This window comes from Phaseolus vulgaris, chromosome 4 (genome assembly GCF_000499845.2).
Source record: "Phaseolus vulgaris cultivar G19833 chromosome 4, P. vulgaris v2.0, whole genome shotgun sequence".
NCBI lineage: Eukaryota > Viridiplantae > Streptophyta > Magnoliopsida > Fabales > Fabaceae > Phaseolus > Phaseolus vulgaris.
The window spans coordinates 22,278,651-22,304,687 of NC_023756.2; the positions used below are offsets into that span (position 1 = coordinate 22,278,651).

The 26,037-nt window shown below is 39.8% G+C and overlaps 2 protein-coding genes across 2 annotated transcripts; both read right to left on the reverse strand.

Moving 5' to 3' along the window:
• Positions 1 to 218: 218 nt before the first annotated feature.
• LOC137838483 (uncharacterized) lies at positions 219 to 1,748 on the reverse strand. The gene has a single exon (XM_068647728.1). The coding sequence runs from the start codon at positions 1,746 to 1,748 to the stop codon at positions 219 to 221; it is 1,530 nt and encodes a 509-aa protein (XP_068503829.1).
• Positions 1,749 to 2,891: 1,143 nt separating this feature from the next.
• LOC137837443 (chlorophyll a-b binding protein, chloroplastic-like) lies at positions 2,892 to 3,874 on the reverse strand. The gene has a single exon (XM_068646429.1). The coding sequence runs from the start codon at positions 3,801 to 3,803 to the stop codon at positions 3,009 to 3,011; it is 795 nt and encodes a 264-aa protein (XP_068502530.1). The 5' UTR covers positions 3,804 to 3,874; the 3' UTR covers positions 2,892 to 3,008.
• Positions 3,875 to 26,037: the final 22,163 nt, after the last annotated feature.

The following is a 26,037-nucleotide window of genomic DNA, read 5'->3' on the forward strand; positions in this document are numbered from 1 at the left end:
TCCGACTGGATAATTACCACCTTCCCGCTCAAGTCTGGCAACTTCATCTTCATATGGCATGTTGACGCTACCGCCCTTAGCCTATTCCAAGCTAGTCTTCCCAACAGAATATTATAGGTCGAGACAGCATTAACCACCAAGTACCTTATACTCTTCGTGCGGGATGCAACACCATCTGTAAAGGTGGTCCGCAGCTCCAAATGCCCCCGCACCTCCACTTACTCTCCCGTGAAGCCATACAGGCACCCATCATAAGGCCTCAGCTGGTCGGGAGACAGCTGCAGCTTGTTAAAGGTGGACCAAAACATTACATCCGTCGAGTCGCCTTGGTCCACTAACACTCGGTGCACCTTCCTCCCTGCGCTTACAATATAAATCACCATAGGGTCGTTGTCATGGGGAATGACATCTCGGAGATCAGCCTTTGTGAAAGTAAGGTCGATGTCGAGCATGTCATCCACCATTTGTGCTTCTATTGACATCACCGACCCTACGTACTTCTTGCGTTGAGAGGCGGTGCACCCTCCACCTGAGAAACCCCCTGAGATGGTGTGGATCTCCCCATGAACGGGCATCTCGTGCCCCTGTTCCTCTTTTGACGTTGCTGGAGTCTCAGCCCTCCGTGGCTCTGCCAGGTAGTCGTTTAGGAACCCACTCTTCACCAGTTCGTCCAACTGGTGTCCCAACGCCAAGTAGTTGCATATGGGATGACCAAACGACTGGTGAAACTCACACCAAGCCTCCTTGTGAGGTCCCAACTTCTTGTCAGTCTTGGGCGGCATCTTCAACCTCTCTGCTATGTTGGGCACAACTATCAAATCCTTCAGCTCTACCACAAAATTATGCCTCAAAGGCTTATTTTCCCTTGCACGCCCCCTAGTCTGAGGCTTCCTAGGCTCGTAGGGCTGCTTCTTTGCGGGGGTCCTCTTCTCTGTTGCAGCCTCATGCACTATCACGGGCTGGGCACGTGTCGGTGCTCGTGGGCGCGTGGGAACAACACATGCGCGCTTCTCATTCATCTCCTCTTTTGCTGCGATGTGAGCCACCGCTCGACGCCTTACCTCAGCGAAGGTTTTGGGACGACTCCTGATGAGTGATTCACTGAAAGGCCCCAGACAAATCCCCTTTCTGAACACTTTAACCATCATCGTTTCATCCTTGGTGTTAAGCCTCACCACCTGCGCCCCAAAACGGTTAACAAACTCTTTCAGTGACTCACTCTGGTACTGTCTTACATCGAAGAGATTGTAAGAGTTGGGTGGGGGAGCGTGATTCGCAATGTACTGCTCCCTGAACAATTTTGACAACTGTGCGAACAACGTCACATGGCCATCAGGGAGGCTGATGAACCAATCCATTATTGTCCCTACCAGCATGCTCATGAACAACTTACACCTTACTGCATCAGAACCACCAACCAGCATCATCTGCGTGTGGAAAGCTGTGAGATGGGCCTCTAGATCCTCCATCCCTGTGAACGTGACTTTCGGTCCCATGAACGTAGCTAGTATCACAACATCCATAATCGCCTGCGAGAAAGGCATGGGAAACTCCCTGGGAGGAGTAACACATTCTTGTTCCTCTGTTTCACGATCCCCTGCCTGGTTACGCAAATCACGCCGCAACTCTTCATTGGTTTGGTGTAGTTCTTCGTTTCTCGCTTGTGACGCAGCCAGATCAATCTGGATGCGTTCTTGATCAGCTCTTGACGCTGCCATCGCTTCTTGAAGGCTTTGCATCATCTCCATGACTTATTGCAGAGTAAGACCTTCGCCCCCGATTGGTGCAGCAGATCCTTGCCTCGTATTCCTCATCTTGATCGATTCTTGATGAATCTTGATGAATCTTTCTCAGTTCTTGCAGCTGGGACAATCGTTTTAGATTGTGCCCCACGGTGGGCGCCAAATGTTCCCGCTTGATTTAAAACGTCTTCGTGCACTTACGATAACCTTGCGTCCAAGGATCCCTTCGTCTCTACGTGCCTTTCCCCTGATGGAATCACCTGAAACAAAGAGACAAAGGACGCCCTCGCGGCCATTTGCACTCCGACGCTCAAGTCAAACTCTCGGGCTAAGAAACACCAAAAAACACTGAACTCTGAGAGCTCAGTGTGTGTTTTCGCGTTAGAACTGCGTACCTTATTTTGTTGGTTGTTACCCTTTATATACTCTTTAGTGTTTTTGCTTCCTTCGCTAACTGTGACTTAGGATTACTGTAGGTGCGTCTTAGCATCACTATCACCCACTCTTAGGGCCATTTAGTGTGCAAGACCCCCCTTTACTGGAGTGCAACCTCCGCGGGATGACCACTCGAGTGCCAACTCATGCACCCAATCTCTAGGTCATCCGCCCTGGGAGTGCCCTGTCTTATTCACGTGCCATGCATGCAGATCACCCCCTGGGACGTGACCCTTATCAGTCGTCTCCTTCCCAAGAACTCTTTGATTGTAACGCACCCTACCACCTCGCCACACCCCATGCATGGACATTCTGTGACCTTGACTTCTCCCTTACTGAGTGCTGGAATGTGGCTTGGAAACCACCCTTTTTCGGTTCAGCTTTACTGTTTGGATTACCGGTGTCTAAGGCCTCCACGCCTCGCACCTTAATGCCGCTCCCTCCTCGGCTGCTCTTACCCGCGAGCTTACTGAGACTCTAGCCCGTCCTGCTAGCCTCCCAGTGGACCCAGCCTTCGAGACCCCACCAGAACTTTGGTCAACGCCCAAGTCCGATGATTGGTAGGTACAATTACAATAGTTTTTTATACTATATTAAAAAATAAATTTTAAGTCCAACTCAATATTAGAAAACAAATTGTAAAATGATGTTTGGACTCTTTTATATACTATTATTTAAACTTATATTTAATCGGTATAGGAAATTTAAGACACGTTTTATGATGATAGTGCAACATTCCTTCCATTAATGTTTTTAACATAAAGATATATAATTCACATTGTTGATATATATTCAATGTTGGTGTGTCTCATTGTGTCATTACAGTTATGATCACTTTCCAGGGACGAAGTTGGTGGCGTAGGCCCAGGCATTGTTGTTGACTGGGTCAGCAAGATGATCTGCAAGGTTCTCCAAAGGTCCCTTTCCAGTGACAATGGCCTGAACGAAGAAACCAAACATGGAGAACATGGCCAATCTCCCATTCTTCAACTCTTTAACCTTCAACTCAGCAAAAGCCTCTGGGTCATCAGCAAGACCCAATGGGTCGAAGCTCCCACCCGGGTAGATTGGGTCAGTCACCTCACCCAAAGGCCCACCAGCAATGCGATAACCCTCCACTGCACCCATCAATATAACCTGTGTGGCCCAGATGGCAAGGATGCTCTGTGCATGGACTAAGCTTGGGTTGCCCAAGTAGTCAAGCCCACCCTCACTGAATATCTGAGACCCAGCCTTGAACCACACGGCCTCTCCGAACTTCACACCGTTGCGGGCCAAGAGTTCTGGGAACACACAACCCAAAGCTCCCAACATAGCCCATCTGGAGTGGATGACTTCCAGTTCACGGTTTTTGGCAAAAGTCTCTGGGTCAGCAGAAAGGCCAGCAGTGTCCCAGCCGTAGTCACCTGGGAATTGGCCAGTGAGGTAGGAAGGGGCCTCACCGGAGAATGGGCCCAAGTACTTGGCACGATCTGGGCCGTACCATGGGCTTCCAGAAGAAACCGACTTGGAGGCCGTCTTCCTCATGGAAATCCTTCCACCGGAGAGGTCGGGGGTGGCAGGAGAAAGCTTGATCGCTTGGCCTGCCAGTGACGGTGAAGAGAGAGCCATTGTGGAAGCAGCCATTGTAATGTTTGTGTTGCAGAATAAATAAAAGAATTAAAAGTTTTGGTAAATGAATGAATGATTTGTTGATGCATGTGTTCCTATTATATACCTTGAAGATGAATGGGTTGTTATCTTTACGAGATCTATACCTCATTTTCTATTGGTTTGGATTTGAAGGATCCTTTATGTCCACATGTTTGTTTTCGTACTTCCTTTATACTTTTGGATTGTGGTTTGCTTCCTGACAAAGAGGGATCAGATATCTACAAACATATCAATAAATACTTCTTACACCAAATAAGACATTGCCATTTGTGATTTCCGGATACGTAAATTCATAAATAGATGAGCATAGTGGGACAAGCTTTTGCTAAATCTTTTGTTTCATCCTCTTTGGTTGGCATCAAATTAAATTACAGTATTTCCATTTTTTTAAGAAACATATACAAAATGAGAATATGGTCATTTTTGTCTCTCTCAACTAAATAAAACAACCAATTTCTTCAAACCAAACCAATGAATAACTACACTGATTAATGTTTATATTATATAATTTGAGAAAAGTAGTTTGTGAGAGATAGGCCTCTGATTTGCTTCAGTGCTGCATCTGCCACTGGAGTATTTCTCCTGTGCTTCTTACATTTACGCCAAAGTTAACATTCTTCACTATTTTATGTTCATAAAAAAAGTAGTAAAATATACCGTCTATCACATATTTAATGATTCAAGTGATGAAACTAATTTTAATAAATATAAATATACAAATTGCTAATAAATAAATATAATATCATAATTTTATAATATTAGAAACTAAAATAAGAATATCATTTTACTTTATTTTAAAACTATGTATTATATTATTTTTACATAATTTTCTGTTATTTGACAAGAATAATCATCTCGATGAATTATTTAATAACATTTTTCAATCAATTAAATTTATGATTATCAGCATAGAATAATTATCCAGTTTTTTTTATCTTAGTAAAAAAATAATATAAATATCCTGAAACAACGTTAATATAAACTTTCCGTGTGTAATGGTGAAGATTTGGTATTTAGAAGTTTTTTTTTTCAGCATGAAAGTCTTCCTAGAATTTGTCTTTTTTTAAATGATTTTACATTGGAGACTTAAAAAAAGTAGAAATATATATATATATATATATATATATATATATATATATATATTAAAGAAAGAAATGAGTTTTTATAAAATAATAATAAATTAAAATGATTTAGTTTAAAAAAAAATTGTGAGAATGAAGAAAATAAAAAATAAAAACTATTAATGTTGTTATTGAAAAATAAATAATAATGTTATTATTATTGAAAACACCAAATTAACATAAAATTTTAAAAATTGTAATAAGATAAAGTTGAATATAATGTTAAAGCTAAAGTTAAATTTATAAAAATTTAGGACAAAAATTGTATCGTTTGTCGTGATTGAGTCATGACTCGATCACTTAAAATGTGACTTTTCAGTTCACTTAACTTAGGCCTAATAGACAGAGATCGATCTAAATAAAAGCAGGTTTCATGGTCCTTAAAGAGGTCGATCTTGAAAGATGTCAAATGCATTAAAGACTTTAAAACAACAAGAAATAGAAACACAACTAAATCAGTTAATTAAATCTATTTATCATATAAGTTTAACAAATATAAACAATCAGAGATGATACTTTGTAGATCAACATCCCTGAAATTAGAAGAAATATATTAACATATGACGAGGTTGCTATTTACTCCTAAAGGAGGATCACGAGTGTTATAAAAGAGACTTGAAACCCCAAACAAAGATAAGAATTATTTCATACAATATACACACTACACTCATATTTTAATGCTCTCACTGACATGATCGTCAGATTCTTATCAACAGGTGAAGCTCCCCTCATTGTGATTTCCAAGCACCTCGAAGAAGTAGAGTTGAAAGGTTGATCCAGGAACCACCTCCAAAACCATACGTAGATTTGTTGACGAGAACAAAAACCGTTGTATGGAACTAAAATTAAAAAAATAAATAATAATGCTAAAGCTAAATTAAATAAAAATTTAAAAGTAGGAATGTGGGTTCCGGTGGTAATTTTTGTTGTGCGTGTGGATCATTTAATAGTTGCGGAACTGACAATAAATATATAGAATTGGTCATGTACCATTCCATATACTATCTAGTGTGGAACTAAGGTTCATGTGACCAATTGACATTAGTTCTATTGGGCATCTGATTAGGGATCCAACCTATGTGTTTGATGAAGTCTTGAAGATATATAAGTTTAAAATCAATAGGTTAACTCGTGTTTTGATAAGTGCTAGATTTCAGTAATATTTCATATTAAAATACATACACTTATGGATATTAATTGATCACATAAACATAAAATAACCCTTAATTTATGAATTTATACCTTTTTACATGTTTTTGTGATTTTAATTTGAATAAGAACGATTTATTCCCAAATTTGTGTTAATTTTAGGATTTTAGGGAAGAATGATGATTGGGCATAAGAAGAATATAGAAAGCTAAAAAGGAAAAATAGAAACGCACCAACCACTCACCAAAACTCGTCCAAACCCTAATCATGTCGATGAATTATTCAATGATATTTTAAAATGAATTAATTTTATTATTATGAGCATATTATTATGAGCATAAAATAGTAACATAAATTCTGCAGGTCGACTATTAATTCTAAATATAAAACCTTCTAGTGTATAACGATGAAAATTTGGTATTTAGAGAGTAGAATCTCATATTCTTTTGGCATAAACATCATCCGTGTTTTATACAAATTACTACTAGATAAATATAAAATCATATTAGAAACTACAATAAAAATATTATCCTATTACTTGATTTTAAAACTATATATTATATTATTTTTACATAATTTTGATTTATTTTACAAGAATAACATCTCGATGAATTAATTAATAATATTTTAAAAATGAATTAGTTTTATTATTATCCACAAAAATTTATCAAATTATTTTTCCTAAATAGTATGAAAAGTGTATTGAGCTGGAATGCTCGGGACCTCGGTTCAAGCATTTGGTTGAAGTTAGCTCAATTTTGGGTCCAAAAGCAGGTCATGGGTTCGGTTCAGTATTAATGGTAAGCTCGATAAAAGAACAAGTTTGGATATATGATATTATAAGGCATATGTTAGTTAAAATTATATGTGAATATAATTTTTTTAATTAAATACATATATATGTAAATATAAAACAATTAGTTGAATATATATTAATGAATGTATAAGTTGTTAATTGAATATATAAGTTGTTAAAGTTGTTAACTATGTAGCAAACATTCGTGAAAAAAGGTGCACAACTTTTTCTTCTGTTGTTAGTACCGTGAGTAAAGGTGTCCGTATGCAGAATATTTTTCTGTTATATATCCTTTCAGTTGAGATTATATTCTCGTGAGTGAAAGTTGTTAAAGAGATAACTATAAAAGGGGCTTGAGACCTTCGGAAAAGGTATGTGTTTCTAAGTACTAGGGACTGAAACTGATTATTATTTTGTATGCTCTCACTGATGATGAACCATAAGCATATAACAAAAGCAAAACCAAGAGCAAGAATTCAAGACAAAGACATATATGAAATGGAAATGAATTGAAAAGAGTGGAAGAAAAGTAGTTTATGGAGTGATTGTGAGAATGGTTCACGCCACTTGGGGTGTGGTAGCCACCAAGATGAGTGAAGGGCCGCCACTTGAGAGTCTCACACTATTCAAGATAAGACCTAGCCAAGAGGATTCAAACCTCACAAACTTCTCACACAATTTGTGTTGAGTAACTTTTCTATTCAAAATTAACATGTAAAATACAATGGGTTGGCCTCCTATTTATAGGTGAAGGAGCCTTGGAAAACAAGCAAGAGGGATAGGATGGGAAATGGGAAAAAATGGTCAGCCTTAGGGTTTGACTAAGTCAAAACCGCATCATAGACTTATTCTTCTAGAAACTAGGTCAAATAGCCTTCCTAAAGGGCTAGGAACAAGCTAAAATGATACCTACACCCCCTATTAAGCTAAAGGCACCTTATTCTAGCCTATCTTTATTTGGACCCCTAAAGAGAGCCCAAATTATTTACAACATATTTGTATCTTATAAGAAGACCAAAAGGAAGAATAGTTGGTGTGTTGGTTTATGCTCAACTCCTTTGGTGAGGTCCATGTGAAACTTACTAAACTTTTAACAATGAAACTTTCTTTAGAAATTTGTCAAAGCAAAAGGATTAAAATTCCACAAAGGTTGAAACCAATTTGCCAATCAAGATGAACCCCAAATTTTGAAAATGTTGCTCTTTGAAAGATTGGAACACAAATAGCTTGCGCCACTTCTCTTCCCTTTCTTTTATACTTGTTTTTGGATTATGGAAATGAAATGTCCATAGTTTTGATCATGCATATTTTCATATAACTCCAATTTTCACAAAAAGTTTGGGATTCAAAATAATTGATCACTTGAAATCTTTTGTTTGGAACTTAAATCTACTTCTACTAAAAGAAGTTTCTAATTACTTATAAACTTTCACAATTAAAAGCAAGTAAGTAGAGACAAAAATATAAGGACTCCTAGAACACTAAAGAACATATGACTCAAGGAAAAAGAACCAAGAACAATAAAAGACATAAAGGACATTCAAAAAGCAAAACAATGTTATTGAATAAGGTAAATCCCGAATTTAAAAGCAAGAAAAATAAAGGGTTGAATTTAAAAGTGCTTGAAAGTAAAGACAAGAATTTAAAGGTACTTCAATGTAAAGACAAGGAATTAAAGGTTTTTGAATTTAAAGACAAGGAATTAAAGATGCAAGAAAGTAAAGTGCTAATCAACTCTAAACAAGATAAGCTCAAAAACCAAAGCTCTGAATACCACATGATGTGAGTTGATTTTTAGATGTTTTCATTTATGGTGACATTTTTACTTAAGATTGGAATTTTTAACAATTAATGGTGAGGACCTAAGGAATATTCCCACTGAACACGAACTTAACCAAGTGGTTAAGTAAGTGTGAATGTTCACTTCACAGAGGCAAAGATGAAAAACAAGATATGGTGAGAATGAGATGCAATTGCAGAATTGAAAATAGGCACAAGGTAAACATCAATGGTGTTCATGGTCTCCCAAATGATGCACCATAATCATGATTAGGAGTGAAACCCAAGAGTAACAAAGAAGATAAACTAAGATACAAACACATAAAATGAAATTAGAAAACTTATGATGGTGGGTGAGAAATGCCACGCCACTTGGAGGGTGATGTGCTCCAAGATGAGTGTGTTGACCGCCACTTGAGAGCTTCCCAATCACTCAAGATAAGACCTCAAACCTAAGAGGACATAAGCCTCCCTAATAGGCACACAATTTGTGCAGAGTTTCTTTATTTCATTCAAATTCAACTTGTAAAATACAATAAGGTAGGCCTCCTATTTATAGGTGAAGGAGCCTCGGAGAACAAGCATGAAGGGTAGCATGGAAACACTAAAAAAGGGGCAGCCTTAGGGTTTGACTAAGTCAAACCCGCACCCTAGGCTTGTCCTTCTAGAAACTAGGTCAAAATCCCTTTCTAAAGGGCTAGGAACAAGCTAAAATGCTAACTACACCCCTTATTATGCTAAATGTACCTTATTATAGGCTATATTTGTTATTTGGACCCCTAAAGAGAGCCCAAATTATTTACAACATATTTGTATCTTATAAGAAAACCAAAAGGAAAAATAGTTGGTGTGCTGGTTTATGCTTAACTCCTCTGGTGAGGTTCATGTGATCCTTGGTGGGGTTATAAATTGTTTGTTGAGGTCCATGTGATCCAATGCGGAGTTGTGCAAAAGTAATGAGAAATTATGCAAGAGCCTACACCAACGTGTCGAACGCTCTAATAGGGAACGATCTCTAAGCTTTCCAGCGAGTAATAGTCCCAAACCATTCTTGAAGGAGATCATGGATGAGCCTGTGTCAGTTCATTACATCACACTGAAAATCGCCTTTTTCACAGGGATAGAGGACCCTGAAAATCACCTTACAACATTCAATGATCAGATGATTCTCTCTGGAGGAACGGATGGCATCCAATATAAAATGTTCATGGGAACTTTTATAGGTACAAGCCTACAATGGTTCAGTGGGATACTTGATGGTCTGATCACCTCTTTCTCTCAGTTTTCAACGATGTTTAGAGAGCAATTCTCCGCCAACAAGGTCAATCGCACGAGGACATATGACCTCATCAACGTGAGGTAAGGGGAGGGAGAGTCGTTGAAGAATTACTTGAATAGGTTTAGTGCACTTACAGTAAGACTTCAAACGCATGATGAAGATATGATGATCGCCGCTTTCGAGCAAGGGATCGCGATGGGACCATTCTGTTCGAATATATGGCCTTAAACGAGAGGGTGGTGAATTGTTTAAAGGGGGTTTTCGAAAATTTTTTAAGCTAGAACAAAATCCTTTGAATGAAACTCAATCCAAAATTTAGTTAGCCATGATATAAAGCACAAAACAGCAAAGCACCAGAAAAACAATCGGTTGTTTCTTCGAAACAATCGGTTGTTTATACCAGCAAAGCAATAACAATTGAATTTAAATGAGTTTAAGGGAAGAGAGAGATACACAAATAGTTTATACTGGTTCGCTCTTAAACCAAGAGCTACATCCAGTCCCCAAAATCCACTAGGCAAACCACTAAGCAATCAAATACAAATTACACACCAAACCACCAAAGAAGTGATCTTGAACCCTTCAAGAAATACACTTCCTTTGGCACAACACACACCAAGAATGTTGATCTTGACAACCTCAAGAGCACACAACACTCATTGGCTTACAACACCAGAAAATACAAAGTATTCAAAACGAATTACACTTGTTTACAGAATGAACTGAAATCAATACAGATGTAATCCTCTTCCACTCTCTCTTGAGAAAACCAAAGATGAAAAGTGAATGTTCAAAACATGAAAGAAATTTCTCACAACTTAAAAACTCAAATATGTTTTTCTTGTTTGTTATAAAACATAAACAAACTGTTTAAAGCTTTCAAAGATTGGTCAAAGCATTTAATACATGAGCGTATTCAGTTGAAAATCATTTAAAGCACGCTCAACTAACAAAACAGATTCTGTTAGGATTTTCAAAAAAACAATCGATTGAAAGCACGAAACAATCGATTGTTTTGGTTTGACAACAAGTCAACCAACCAAAACAGTTTTCAACCTTTTCAAAAACACCTAAGAGTAAAACAATCGGTTGTTTCGACAAAATAAATGGTTGTTTTTCACTTAGTTTGAAAAACACTTTAATCTTAAAAGGTTTAAAAACACTTTAGCTTTAGATTCAACAAAGAGTGGATTACACAGATAAACTACCCAGATCCTATCCTAAACACAGCAGCAACTTCATCCTTGCATCAAACACTTGGATTTGGATTATTCAAAGCCTTTGATCACTTTTGATTCAACAATCTCCCCCTCTTTGATGAAGACAAATCCCTGGTTGCTTGTGTTGGACTTATTTGAATCTGAAGCAGTTCTTGCAAAACAAGGTTTAAGCAATATACAACATCTATGACAACAGGTTAGAATAGCACATATAGCTTGTGTTCTGCTTAACCAATACAACAGAGAAAACCAGCCAAAAAGACAAACCAAGGCAAACCATAAAGCATCAGCAGAAATAAAAATCACTTAAACAGATAAAGTTTCCAGAGTTTAAGACAACACAACATAAAACTCTCCCCCTATTTGTCTTCACAAATAGACTATAGGAAGAGATAAAACAAAAATTGTTCCAGATAAAACAGAATATAAAAGGAATAGCAATAAAACTGTTACAAAGCAAAAACAATCGGTTGTTTCGAGCATTCAACTGGTTATTTTTCTTCGGTCATCCTTGCCATATTGCAGCTCAAAGATCTGGTTCTGAACAGCTTCAATTTGTTCATCCAGGGTCTGAAAGCGAGTGTCCATGCTCTGGAGTCTATTGTCAATGTTTTGGAAATTTGTCACACAAAGATCATGGAGATTTCTTTGATTTTCAGCAAAACCATCAAGTCTATCCACCATGTATCTTTCAAAGGGAATCCAATCCCTTTGATGTTCAACACTTGTTCCAGCATCAAAGTTAGTTGCAAGTTGTTCTTCATTGTGGATATCCATATCAGCAGCTTGATCTTCTTCACCAAAATCAGCAGCTACAGCACTTGAGGAACCACCATGATCACCATCTTTCCTCACCCATCTTTCATTTATCTTGGTGAAACCCATTTTGCTTAGTGAACCATTGTTCACTTCTTGTGTTGATTTTACCAACTCAGAGGTTTCATTTTCAAGATTCACTTCAAAATAGAGCAAAAATTTAGAGATTAAAATAGCATAGGGATAATGGTAGTCACTTAACTTCATGGACTTTTGCATATGTTCTTTGATGATATGAATCCAGTTGATCTTGATTTTCTTCATGATGCAGTAGATATAGACAAGATCTTCTTCTGTCAAAATAGAATGGTTGCTCCCCCTTGGAGTTAGAATCCAAGTGACAATGAGAGCCAACACCCTTTCATCTAACTTCAATCCTCCAACAGAACAAGTTCTTACTTGAGCTTGTGGATTCTTCAAACAACTTTTGTAGTATTGAATCTTGTTGAAATCTTCCACAACACCAATATTTCCTTTATTGATTCTAAGACCAACATACTTCAACCCAGTTACAGCAGCCCATACATCATGGGTAATCTCCATGTCTACATATTTAACATGTGAAACAAGATTGTTTCCTTCAAACTTTAAGTTTGTGTAGAATACCCTAATTAAATCTGGATAAATGTTTCCCTTCATCTCCAAGAATATTTTTAGCAACTGGTCCTTGAGAAGCTTTCTCACATTGTCCAGCTTTTGGCTTTTCAACCAATCAAGGAGACAACTTTTGGATTGTTGATCACTTTTGTACTTGTCTCAAAGCGATACCTCTCAATAAGTTCATTATCCCCTGAAAAACCAGCCCTCAAGCCTTCCTCCTGACCTTATAGCCCTTGTTTTGATCATCTTGAATGTAGGTGGAGTGGAATCCATGATACCAGAAAGAGACAAAGGCACACACACACAAGGAGAGAAAGAGATGTTGCAAGAGATGGCTCAATTGGTTGTTTTTGTGAAAGAAAACAACTGCAACAGATTTTATAGCAAATCAGAGACCTTCTTTGAACCTTTGGTGATTGTGGGTTTCAGTCTTCAAGACAAGAGTCTGGTCCAAGCACTGCACAGAGAACGTCAGAAAAGAGTAAAAAAAAAAAAATGGTCAGCATATGTGATCTTTGACTAGACATAAAGGCTTTTGAATTTCCAAGATATGGAATATATTCCTTTATGACTTCTTGTAACTTCCTCTAGAACCAAATTAGGCTTTCAAGACTACTTTATTGACTCAAGATCATTTCATTATTGAGATCTACAACAGAAAGAATGTATAGAGAAATTAATTCAATTCTTCACAGTGCTGTCAAATCGGTTGTTTCGAGGAAACAATCAGTTGTTTTTCTGCAACATGTTGACAAATTGTGATTTTCAAGCATAAAATGAGAAAGGTTCAAACCAGATGTAATTGCTCATTTGAAAAAGAAAATTAAGCATGAATCAATAATTAAAAACAAAGGCAAAGATAAGGAAGGTCTTATCCTTTTATGAAGTCCCTTCAATGAGTCATTGTTTGTGATCAAGAAGCTTCTTTTGACTTTTGAAAAAGCTTGGACTGGTACACTCCCTTAATTCAATTTCAGTCTTAATCCTTTTCTTCCAAGAACCTGATCAGATGACTCAAAGCCTCATGTTTCTTCTAGTATCCCTGCATTAAAATGAATTCAAGCAACAAGATTTGGTTCCCTTATAAATGTGGGTCCATTTGATTTATTTTTATCATTTGAAACCTCACAACCTTTGGGAATCCATTTCATAAAACCTCTAGGAACAAAATATTTCCTTATTTTACATAATCTGACTGAATGGCCTCTTTTCATGTAATAAAAGCATGTAACAACCGGTTGTTTCGACTTAACAATCGGTTGTTTTACTGGTAGTTTTGAAAAATTCTTTGAAAACTTATCTTGCTTCTTCTGTGGATTAAAACCTAATCCAGCTCTTCCAAAAACACAATTTTGAGATGTCAGGACATTCTCAAAGTTGGATTTACCCTTTGAAAGCTTATCCACAATTTTAACAAGATAATGAACTTTCTTTTCAAGATTTTCACAATTTTCATAAACAAGAGAGTCACACACATGAGAAGAGCTTTTGCAATGCTTTTCAAGCTTTTCAAAATCAATTTTTGATTTTTCCATCTCTTCTGCAAGTGTCTTAACCCTCTTTTCAAGCTAGTTGTTTAGCCCTTTCAATCGGTTGTTTGAGAGAACCAATCGGTTAGCTTCTTCATGAGTTTCTTGAAAAACTTGAAGAAATTTACTATAGTTTTCAGCACTTAGGGAAACACATGAACTTAAATTGCTTGAGCTACTTGACTCATCATCTCCTTCTGCAATTAAGCATATGTTTACTTTTTCATCTTCACTTGATGAGGAAACTTCATTTTCATCCCAAGCAATATATGCTCTTCTTGATTTTCCCTTCTTCTCCTTGTAGCTTGATTTCTTTTCATTGCTTTCTTTATTTGGGAAATAAGCTTTTATATGCCCTTGTTCACCACAACCAAAGCAAGTATAATTGTTAGAATTGAAATCACTAGTTTTCTTATTGCCATACCTTTCTTTGTTGGCTTCTTTGTTGCGATTTCTCTTCAAGAATCTACTAAACTTCAGCAAGCTAAGGTTTTCTTCTTCACTTTCATCACTTGAATCTTGTTTGCTTTTGTGCTTGGCAGCTTTCAAGGCAATGCTTCTCACATGCTTGTCTTCACTTTCTTGAACATTGAGTCTATTCATTTCTAACTTATTGTACCGCCCTGGTAGTCGGAAGTGATGATGTGGCATCAAGCTACAGTATAGGCGTGTTGACGAGACGCCAGGTTGGCAGAAGGGAAGGAGGTCGGGGGGCTCGTGAAGTCGCCAGTTATTAAGTTGGCGTGCTCCGATCTCCAGCATACCAGAACCGGCGATCACCGGGTTAGAGATGAAGTCGCCAGATGTAAACTCAGGCGACCAAGTGATTAGAGATCGCCGGAGCAAGCACATCGCCGAAGATGAAGGTGGTGCAGATTATGAAGGCGGCCGGCGAGACCACAGGGAAGGTGTACGAAGGCACCCTAACTCGCCAATCCCAGTAGAGATCGCGCTCCAAGTTAGCTATGCACTGGGCAGCACCATGCATAAGTAACTTAGCCAAAGGAGAGTCAGAAGCAGCGCCCAAGTCAAGGAGGCTCCAGATGATGGCACGTGTACGGTTGGATGCGAGCCACGTGTCCAGATGCATAACTGCCAGGAGAGAGAAAGTGACCAGGTATATAAGGGTTTCCCAACGAACTTTTGAGGTACGCACGTTCAGATTGTATTCTTTACGCTTGCGAGTTCTTGAGCATACTGTGAGAGAGAACATTGCACGGTTCCTTGAGAGTTCTTGAGTGTTGCTCTTGAAGTATTTGGTGGTTCAGTCACTGACTTGGGCGTTGGAGTGCGATCGGCCGCAGCGGCGCCGCTCTGTTCTTTTGCAGGTTCTTGAGGTGGATCGTGACGAAGGACGGAGGTTGAAGCGGTGCACACGTCGTTCCAAGTTTGACGAGGCAAGTTCCAACGTTCTGGTCAACAGGCAGGATCATCAGGCGCCCACCGTGGGGCCGTGTAAAACCTGTTCCCATCCACAGCGTGAGTTCTTGGAGGTTTTCGTAGTTTTCTGCATGGTTGTGTGCTGGTGCAACCACTGCTCGCTGTTCATCTGAATTTTGTTCGGTATTTTCGCGTTTTCCACCGTTCGTTTCGAGTTTTGGTTCGGTGAAGTGAAGTTTTCTACTGTTTACGCGAGATTTGTTCGGCGAGATTTGAGTTCTTTGGCTCGTTTGGTTTGTCGTGAGAGAAGTGGTGGTTTCTAGTGGAGTTGCAAGTTTCTGTGGAGGTTCGCTGTGTTCTTGAGTTTTCTTGCGGAGTTTCGCGCAGTTTTGACCGATTGATCGCTGAATCGATCGTCGCTGAAGGAAGTGTTGTTCATTACTCTCTGTGATTTGCTGAGTTTTCATGAGAAAAATGAGAAGCAACCGTTCAAGTCCAGTTGCGCCCGTTGCTGCTGAAGGCGCCGCCGCCATGACCATGGCGCAGATGGTAGAGATTATGCGCTCGTTGCAGGCAACTGTGGAAGCCTCGCGCATAGAACAGGCGAGAATGCATGAGGACCTGGCCGCCTCTCGGGCCAGGAATGATGAGCTTAGCAAAGTGACTGAAGAGCTGCGTCAAGCTCTTCAGGAGCAGCAAGGGCGTCCTATTGCTGAAGAGGTCGCACCGTCAACGCCGTCTCGCGTTTTTCCTATGCCTTTCGCTCAGGCGATTACTGACACGCCTATTCCTGCGAGTGTGGTACCTGTTAAGGCTGTTTTTACCGGCGTGGAGGATCCTGAGGCTCATCTCACCACGTTCCATACGCAGATGATGCTGTCAGGAGGATCAGACGCCGTATACTGCAAGATGTTCGTGAGCACACTCCAGGGAACGGCGCTGGAATGGTTTGTGAGCCTGCCTACCGGTCACATAACCAACTTCGAACAGTTTTCAAAGATCTTCGTCGAGCCGTACATCGTGAATAAGGCACCGCCCAGGGTGTCTTACGATTTGTTTGATATAAGGCAATATCAGGGAGAGTCCCTCAGGGACTACTTGAATTGCTTTGGGGCGCAGATGGTCAGATCGCCGGCCAAAGATGAGGAAATGATGGTCTACGCATTTAAGAAGGGCGTGCTGCCGGGACCATTCTGCTAGGCATTGATCAGGGCTCACCCCGCCACGTTTGCTGAGGTTAGGCGACTTGCGGTGGCCCACATCGCCGACGAGAGTGAAGTCGCCGAGAAGAGAGGAAGCGTGGCTCCCGCTAGGCCACGCGCCCAGACCAGGATCCAGCCACAGAGGGTTCTGGAGACAGCGGCGGCCAGGAGGGATCAGAGGACTCGCCATCCCTATGATCCAAGGAAGAATAAGGGCAGGGGCCAAGGACGCCCGCAACCAGCACGCCGGGAATACAATCGCCCGCCTAAGCACAAGTTTGTCATGGGATTGGCGGACCTGATCGCCATTCCCAATATATCTGCTAGGTTGAAAGCGCCAGAGAAGGTGGGCGACAAGGTGCTGGGACCAAAGCCAGACGCCTGGTGTGAGTTTCACCAGGTCTTTGGCCACACCGTGGATTCGTGCTTGGCTTTAGGATACCAGCTCGACGATCTGGTTAAGAGCGGGTTCCTAAATGACTATTTGCTGGATAGAAGGACGGGGGGCGCGTCGAGCTCCCAACCAGCAGGTGGAGAGGCTCAGCAGCACGAGATGCCTACGCACGGGGAAATCCACACCATTGCAGGGGGTTTCTCAGGTGGTGGATGCACCGCATCACAGAGGAAGAGGTACGCGAGGTCTGTGATGATGGTGGATATGTTTGAAGACCACTCGCCGGATGTGGACATTACGTTCACCAAGCAAGATCTTCGGGACGTTGTGCCTCATGACAACGATCCCATAGTCATCTCGTTGATCACAGTAGGAAGAAAGGTCCACAGGGTTCTGGTGGACCAAGGAAGCTCGGCAGACGTGATGTTCTGGCCGACTTTCACGCAGTTGGAGCTGCCCCTTGACCAGCTGAGGCCCTATGGAGGGTGTTTGTATGGTTTCGCTGGTGACCAGGTGGAGGTCAGGGGGTACATAGAGTTGAGGACTACGTTTACAGACGAGGCGGGTTCGAGAACGGAGAAGATCAAATACCTTGTTGTAAACGCTCCTTCAGCATACAACATCCTGTTGGGAAGACCCACGCTCAACAGGATAGGCGCTATACCGTTGACCCGGCACATGAAGGTGAAGTTGCCGTCTATGGAGGGGGTGGTGATCACCATCAAATCCGATCAGAAAGAAGCGAAGAAGTGCTATGAGAATAGCCTGAAAAACAAGAGATCGGTGAGTTACGTGACAACCACCCCGCCTCCCGGTGTGAAGCCCAGATCGACGGTAATAGAAGAGACCGCCGGAAGAGACGTGGAGATGGTGGATGCTGAGCTGGGGGAGGGGAGCGCCGGTGATGGAGATCAAGCCCAAGAGAACATGGAGGCCACTCATCAAGCTCAAGAAGAGGTGGAGGCACAAATGGAGGACACCCATGGAGGTCAAAGTCCACCTCAAAGGATTACAAGAAGCATGTTCAAAGCCTTGGGAGCAAGAGGACATTTATTTTCTCTTTTTGTAGTGTCTTTAGTTGAAGGTGCTTAGAGGGAAACCTTAGAAACCTCTTTTGTTATAGCATCTTTTAGGTTTTAAATAGGACCTTTAGGGGGGTGTATTAGTAGATAGGTGTAGGAGTAGAATAGGGGGTGCCAAAGTGAAGGAAGGGATCACACCTTCCTTGCTTAGGCAAATTAGCGCCGGTTCTAGTGGCTTTTGGAGGGAGTTTTTGAATTGTTTAGCTTTCTTTTTTCAGAACCTTAGGCTATAAATAGAGGTGCCTTCCTTGTAAATTTCAGATTTGAATTTTATCTAAAGAAACTATACTCAAAATTGGAGTGAGCATTTGGAGAGCTTTGAGCTTCTTCTCTAGTCTTATCTTGAAGGACCATGGTTTCCTCAAGTGGCGGCTTCCACACTCATCTAGGAGCATCCATACTTCTAGTGGCGTGATCATCCAACCTATCTTCCATCTTCATGAGCATTCTCTTCTCCTTCCTTTCTTCTTCTTCAATTTGTTCATGTAGCTTTGAGTTTTGAGTTGTAGTTGTTTCGGTTCCTTTAATTTTCCAGCACCTATTTTCTGTTTGCTTCTTAATTTCTGTTCGGTACTTTTGTTTTAAGTTCAATTCTGTTCGGTTTCTTCTTTTCCTTCTCCTTTGTTGATTCAATTTGACAATATTTGGTTCATCCAAATGAGTTTGGGATTTGGTACTTGTTATTGGTGAGTTCTTGATTTTAGAACCATGATCCAACTTCTAAGAAAGTGCCTCTATATTTTCCAGCTCAAGGTGATTCCTCAAAGTGTCAAGAATCTTGTTCTATGTGGCTATTGGAATCACATCATGTGGTATCATGAGTCTTAGGTTCATTCTTGTTTAATTGTTGAGTTGTGTGCACTTTATTTCAAGAGCTCTTTAATTTCTTGCAATTTAAGTTTCTGTTTTAGAATTTTAATTGAGTTTTCTTGCTGTTTTTTTTTTCTTTTGCTCCAAGTGTTTGTGGAAAGGTTTATGGCACTCATAATTCTTATGAGTATGGTTGCTCTTTTGGAATGGCATTATCCTTCCTAGAGTTTACCTTAAGCTTCCTTTCACTTGTTACAATTTGTGTTGTGTCTTTTAATTTTTGAATCATGTCAAGTTTTGTCTTAGTCATGTTATTCCATATATGTCATTACTTCTAGTAGTACTTTTATTGTTTTGATTGTTTCTTGCTTTGGTGTCATATAATTTTCTGAATTGATGTTGATCCTTTGTGCATTTTCTTTTTAGAATTGAGTTCATACTTGTATTCTAGACCTATACAAGTTCCAATACATCATTTTCTATTATGTCTTTGCTAGTTCATCATTCTGTTTTTTATTCTTATTAGGATTCCTCTGTTTCTGAAAAGAGTGCTTACTGTTTTTCCTTATTGCAACTGATTTACGTACTGTAAAATTCTGAAATTCTGGATTTGAGATATTCAAAGTGTTAGAAAAGCATAGAAAAAAGAATCATTCAAAAATATGAAGTACACAAAAAATGATAAATAAAATAAAAAAAGTGTACATTCCTGCCGAAAAAAATACGGTAATCTGGCAGTGATTTTAAAAAATTTATTTCTCTCAATTGGCTTACTGTTTTTAATTGATTCCAGTGCCATTATTGAGTTAACATCTTGAAGTTTCTGTGGTATAAATTTCATAATCCAGTTCGCTCTACAACGTTCCAGTTAAATCAGTGAATATCAAGCACAGTTTGCATAAAATTTTTTTTTTTTCCAGTACCTAATATTTTTGTTTTCTTCATCTACTCTAGTGCTTTTCCTTAGGTATTCTTTTGTGTGCCTACTTTTCTCATTGAGTTCTTTATTTTCTTGATTGTCTTTCATTCTTATTCTTTGAGTTTGTCTTACATATAGTTTTCCTTTTGCAATTACCTTTCCTTGCTTATACCTTTTCTTGTTTGTCTTTATTGTTTCTTTGGTTTTGTGGTGGTTTGCTCTTAAGATTGGTGTGCTTGCTTTGACATATTTCATTTGAGGATTCCAAGGCCTCAAGATCAGATTGGAGCAAGAACATTATTTCTTTGAGAGTGATATCTTTTTCAGCCTTAAATTCACTTCGGCAGTTTCAATTGCAAAGCTCACTGTTTTTGCTAATTTTTAACTTGTTTGCTGTTTTGTGTGTTTGCTGTTTTTTTTAATTACAAATGGCTGGATCTTCAAGTGATGCATCCTCCAAGCAGAATTCTCCTTCCAAAGCTTCAATTCTTGGTGAATTACATGAAGCTCAAAGAACAATTAGAAGGTTGGAGGAGAAATTGCAAAAGATGGAGGTCCAACAAACTAGACCATCTCCTTCTATCCATGATAGACATCATTCTCATAGACCATCTTCAAGAGCTTCTTCAAATGATGTTGGCCGTGAAGATGAACATAGGAGAAGGAGACCTCCACCCCAAGTCCATGGACAAAGACATCATCACCAAGGGGAAAGAATTCACTACGGCAATGGCTTCTACCATGATGCAAAGTCCAAGCTTCCTTCGGTCAAACTACCTTGCTTTAATGGTTCTAGTGATCCAAATGTGTATTTAGATTGGGAGGCTAAGTGTGAACAAATTTTTGAGATCCATGAGATCCAAGATGAGCATAAGCTCAAGCTAGCCACCCTAGAGTTTAGTGATTATGCCATGAAATGGTGGCATGGAATTGTAAAGGACATTATCTATCACAAGGGTCCTCCCGTGGACTCTTGGAACTCTTTAAAGGATCATATGCGCGCTAGGTTTGTGCCCCCACATTTTAGGAAAGACCTCATGTTGAGACTCCAACGGTTTCAACAAGGCACGCTAAATGTGGATGAATATTATAAGGAGCTTGAGACGCTTGTGCTTCAAATTGAATTAGAAGAAAGTGAAGAAGCCATGGTTGCTAGGTTTGTGAGTGGTCTTAGGAAGGATATCCAAGACATTGTTGAGTTACAAGAGTATTCATCATTGGGCTCTTTAGTTCATCTTGCAATGAAGGTGGAAGCCCAACTTGCTAAGAAAAACTCTTTTAAAAATGCTTCCAATAATGGATACTACTCCAAGTCTTGGAGAAACAAAACTTCTTTTTCAAAACATCCTTCCAAAGATTCTTCTTTCAAACCCAAGGAATCTAAGCCATCAACATCTAGACCTAAGTCTCCCACTAGAACATCTAACACTAAATGCTTTAAATGTATGGGTTATGGTCATATTGCTGCAAATTGTCCTTCAAAACGAAGTATGTACATGCATGAGGGCATTGTAGTTAGTGAGCATGATTCGGATTCTTCAAAGCATTCATTGCATTCTCATGCATCTAGTGAGGAAGAGAGTGAATGTCCACTTGAAGGGGACTTGTTAGTTGTGAGAAGACTTCTTGGACAAGTTTCACAACCTTTTGATGAAAGTCAAAGGGAAAATATTTTCCATACAAGATGTCTTATTCAAAACAACATTTGTTCCTTGATAGTGGATGGGGGTAGTTGTGCAAATGTGGCTAGTACAAAAGTAGTAGATAAACTTGGATTGCCTACTATCTCTCATACAAAGCCCTACAAATTACAATGGCTTAGTGAAGTAGGAGAAATAATTGTTAATAAACAAGTCCTCATCCATTTCTCCATTGGAAAATACAAAGATGAGGTATTATGTGATGTTGTGCCCATGGAAGCCACTCATGTTCTTTCGGGAAGGCCTTGGCAATTTGATAGAAAAGTTTTACATGATGGCTTTACCAACAAATTATCTTTTGAATTCCATGGTCACAAGGTTACTTTAAAATCTCTCTCTCCAAGAGAAGTCCATGAGGACCAAGTTATCATGAAGAAAAAGAGGGAGAGTGAAAAAGATAAAAAAGATAAAAAAGATAAGAGTTCTAAGCCTACACTCCTTGTGTCTAGGCGTGACATTGAAAGGGAAATAGTGGCTCATCATCCTCTTTTTTTAGCCATCCCTAGAACTCTTAGCATAGAAACACTTGTTGATAGTCCTCATTGCTTGGAAAATTTGGTAGAAGAGTTCAAAGATGTGTTTCAAGATCCTCCAAATGGACTTCCACCTTTGAGAGGGATTGAACACCAAATTGATTTGATACCGGGCTCTTCTTTACCAAACCGTCCCGCATATAGGACCAATCCAAGTGAAACCAAGGAAATTCGCCAACAAGTTGAGGCTTTGATTGAAAAAGGGTGGGTGCAAGATAGCATGAGTCCTTGTGCTATGCCTATCATCTTAGTGCCAAAAAAGGATGGCACATGGCGAATGTGTTCGGATTGTAGGGCCATCAATAACATAACCATTAAGTATAGGCATCCCATACCTAGACTAGATGATTTGTTGGATGAATTACATGGTTCAAAAATCTTTTCAAAGATTGATCTTAAAAGCGGCTACAATCAAATCCGTATCAAACCGGGTGATGAATGGAAGACGGCTTTTAAGACCAACTTTGGTTTATATGAGTGGTTAGTTATGCCTTTTGGTTTAACTAATGCACCAAGTACCTTCATGCGCCTCATGCATCATGTTCTTAGACCTTTCATTGGTAAGTTTGTTGTGGTTTACTTTGATGACATTCTCATTTATAGCTTATCTTTGAATGACCATAGGTTGCATGTTAGGCAAGTTTTGGAAACCCTTAGGAAGGAACATTTGTATGCTAACCTTGCTAAATGTATGTTTGCTCTTGATCATATAGAATTCCTAGGGTTTGTTGTTAGTTGTAAAGGGGTCCATGTGGACAAAACCAAGGTGGTGGCCATTCAAAATTGGCCTACACCGAAATCTTTGAATGAGGTCCGAAGTTTTCATGGGCTTGCTTCTTTCTATAGAAGATTTGTCCCAAACTTTGGTACCATTGCCGCACCACTCAATGACATAGTGAAAAAGGATGTGGTCTTTCATTGGGGAGAAGCACAACAAAATGCTTTTGATACTTTGAAAGAAAAATTGACTAATGCTCCCATCTTGGCCCTTCCTAATTTCACTAAGACATTTGAGATTGAGTGTGATGCTTCAAGCATAGGTATTGGGGCTGTTCTCCTTCAAGAGGGCCACCCCATAGCCTATTTTAGTGAGAAATTGAAGGGAAGTCATCTCAACTATTCCACCTATGATAAAGAATTATATGCACTTGTTAGGGCTTTGTTTACTTGGCAACACTATCTTTTTCCTAAAGAGTTTGTGATACATAGTGATCATGAATCTCTTAAATATTTGAAAAGCCAAAACAAACTTAACAAGAGGCATGCTAAGTGGGTGGAATTCATTGAGCAATTTCCTTATGTGATCAAACACAAGCAAGGCAAAATAAATATTGTGGCGGATGCTCTTTCTAGAAGATACACCTTGCTAAATCTTTTAACCTCTCAATATCTTGGTTTTGATCACATTAAGGAACTTTATCATGATGACCTTGATTTTTCTCCCATCTATCAAGAGTGTCTTAAAGGAGGACACAAAGACTTTTTTATTCAAGATGGCTTTCTTTTTAAAGGAAAACGTCTTTGTGTTCCCCAATGCTCTATTAGATTATCTCTTGTTAGAGAAGCTCATGAGGGGGGCTTAATGGGACATTTTGGGGTTGCTAAAACTTTGGATGTGTTGCATGAACATTTCTTTTGGCCTCATATGCATAAATATGTTCATAGTTTGTGTGATAAATGCATAGCTTGCCGCAAAGCTAAATCTAAGATGCATCCCCATGGTCTTTATACTCCTCTTCCTATCCCTTCAATGCCTTGGGTAGATATATCTATGGATTTCATCTTAGGCTTACCCAAGACATCAAAGGGAAAGGACTCCATTTTTGTGGTAGTGGATCGTTTTTCAAAGATGGCTCACTTTATTCCTTGCCACAAAGTGGATGATGCATGCCACATTGCAAACCTCTTCTTCCAAGAAGTGGTTCGCTTGCATGGGATTCCTAGGTCTATAGTGTCCGATAGAGATCCTAAGTTCTTGAGTCACTTTTGGAAGACCTTGTGGGGCAAGCTTGGAACTAAGCTTTTATTTTCTACCACTTGCCACCCACAAACCGATGGTCAAACCGAGGTGGTAAATAGAACTTTGGGACAACTATTGAGATGCTTTATTTCGGGGAATCCTAGAGTGTGGGAGAATTTACTACCCCATGTTGAGTTTGCATATAACCGAGTAGTAAATTCTACCACCTCCCATTCTCCTTTTGAGGTGGTCTATGGGTTTAATCCCCTAACACCTCTTGATCTTCTTCCTATTCCCCTTCTTGACGATGTCTTGTGCAAAGATGGGGATGAAAAGGCTTCTTTTGTGAAAACTTTGCATAAAGACATCAAGAAGAGAATTGAGAAGAAGGTTGGCAAGTATGCTGAACTTGCCAATAAGAGGAGAAAAGCATTGTTGTTTGATGAGGGCGATTGGGTTTGGCTTCACTTGAGGAAGGATCGTTTTCCTACTCAAAGGAAGTCCAAACTAATGCCTCGAGGGGATGGACCTTTCCAAGTCCTCAAGAGGATTAATGACAATGCTTATGAGTTAGATATGCCTGATACATTCTTAGGTAGTCATACTTTTAATGTCAGCGATCTAACTCCTTTTTCTGTAGGTCTCCAGAATTCGTGGTCGAATTCTCTCCAACTCGGGGAGTATGATGGAGATCAAGCCCAAGAGAACATGGAGGCCACTCATCAAGCTCAAGAAGAGGTGGAGGCACAAATGGAGGACGCCCATGGAGGTCAAAGTCCACCTCAAAGGATTACAAGAAGCATGTTCAAAGCCTTGGGAGCAAGAGGACATTTATTTTCTCTTTTTGTAGTGTCTTTAGTTGAAGGTGCTTAGAGGGAAACCTTAGAAACCTCTTTTGTTATAGCATCTTTTAGGTTTTAAATAGGACCTTTAGGGGGGTGTATTAGTAGATAGGTGTAGGAGTAGAATAGGGGGTGCCAAAGTGAAGGAAGGGATCACACCTTCCTTGCTTAGGCAAATTAACGCCGGTTCTAGTGGCTTTTGGAGGGAGTTTTTGAATTGTTTAGCTTTCTTTTTTCAGCACCTTAGGCTATAAATAGAGGTGCCTTCCTTGTAAATTTCAGATTTGAATTTTATCTAAAGAAACTATACTCAAAATTGGAGTGAGCATTTGGAGAGCTTTGAGCTTCTTCTCTAGTCTTATCTTGAAGGACCATGGTTTCCTCAAGTGGCGGCTTCCACACTCATCTAGGAGCATCCATACTTCTAGTGGCGTGATCATCCAACCTATCTTCCATCTTCATGAGCATTCTCTTCTCCTTCCTTTCTTCTTCTTCAATTTGTTCATGTAGCTTTGAGTTTTGAGTTGTAGTTGTTTCGGTTCCTTTAATTTTCCAGCACCTATTTTCTGTTTGCTTCTTAATTTCTGTTCGGTACTTTTGTTTTAAGTTCAATTCTGTTCGGTTTCTTCTTTTCCTTCTCCTTTGTTGATTCAATTTGACAATATTTGGTTCATCCAAATGAGTTTGGGATTTGGTACTTGTTATTGGTGAGTTCTTGATTTTAGAACCATGATCCAACTTCTAAGAAAGTGCCTCTATATTTTCCAGCTCAAGGTGATTCCTCAAAGTGTCAAGAATCTTGTTCTATGTGGCTATTGGAATCACATCAGCCGGTCTGGAGGAAGAAGAGGCCAGGAATCGCCCTGAGGAAACGAGAGAGCTGGGAATCGCCAGGGCGGTGATCGCCAGAGAGACCAGGCCAAAACCTGTCGAGCAGTGGCTCGAGAGAGAGATCGAGGGAGAAATCTTCAAGCTGGGAAGATCCCTGGAGGTTGAGCCCCAGGACCAGATCGCCAAGGTGATAGAACGGCATCTGGATGCGTTTGCATGGTCCGCTTCGGACATGCCCGGGATCGATCCCGACTTCTTGTGCCAT

Bases quoted from the DNA above. Each gene is read 5' to 3' on its own strand.
- LOC137838483 (XM_068647728.1), bottom strand. From the start codon at position 1,748: ATGGAGATGATGCAAAGCCTTCAAGAAGCGATGGCAGCGTCAAGAGCT.
- LOC137837443 (XM_068646429.1), bottom strand. From the start codon at position 3,803: ATGGCTGCTTCCACAATGGCTCTCTCTTCACCGTCACTGGCAGGCCAA.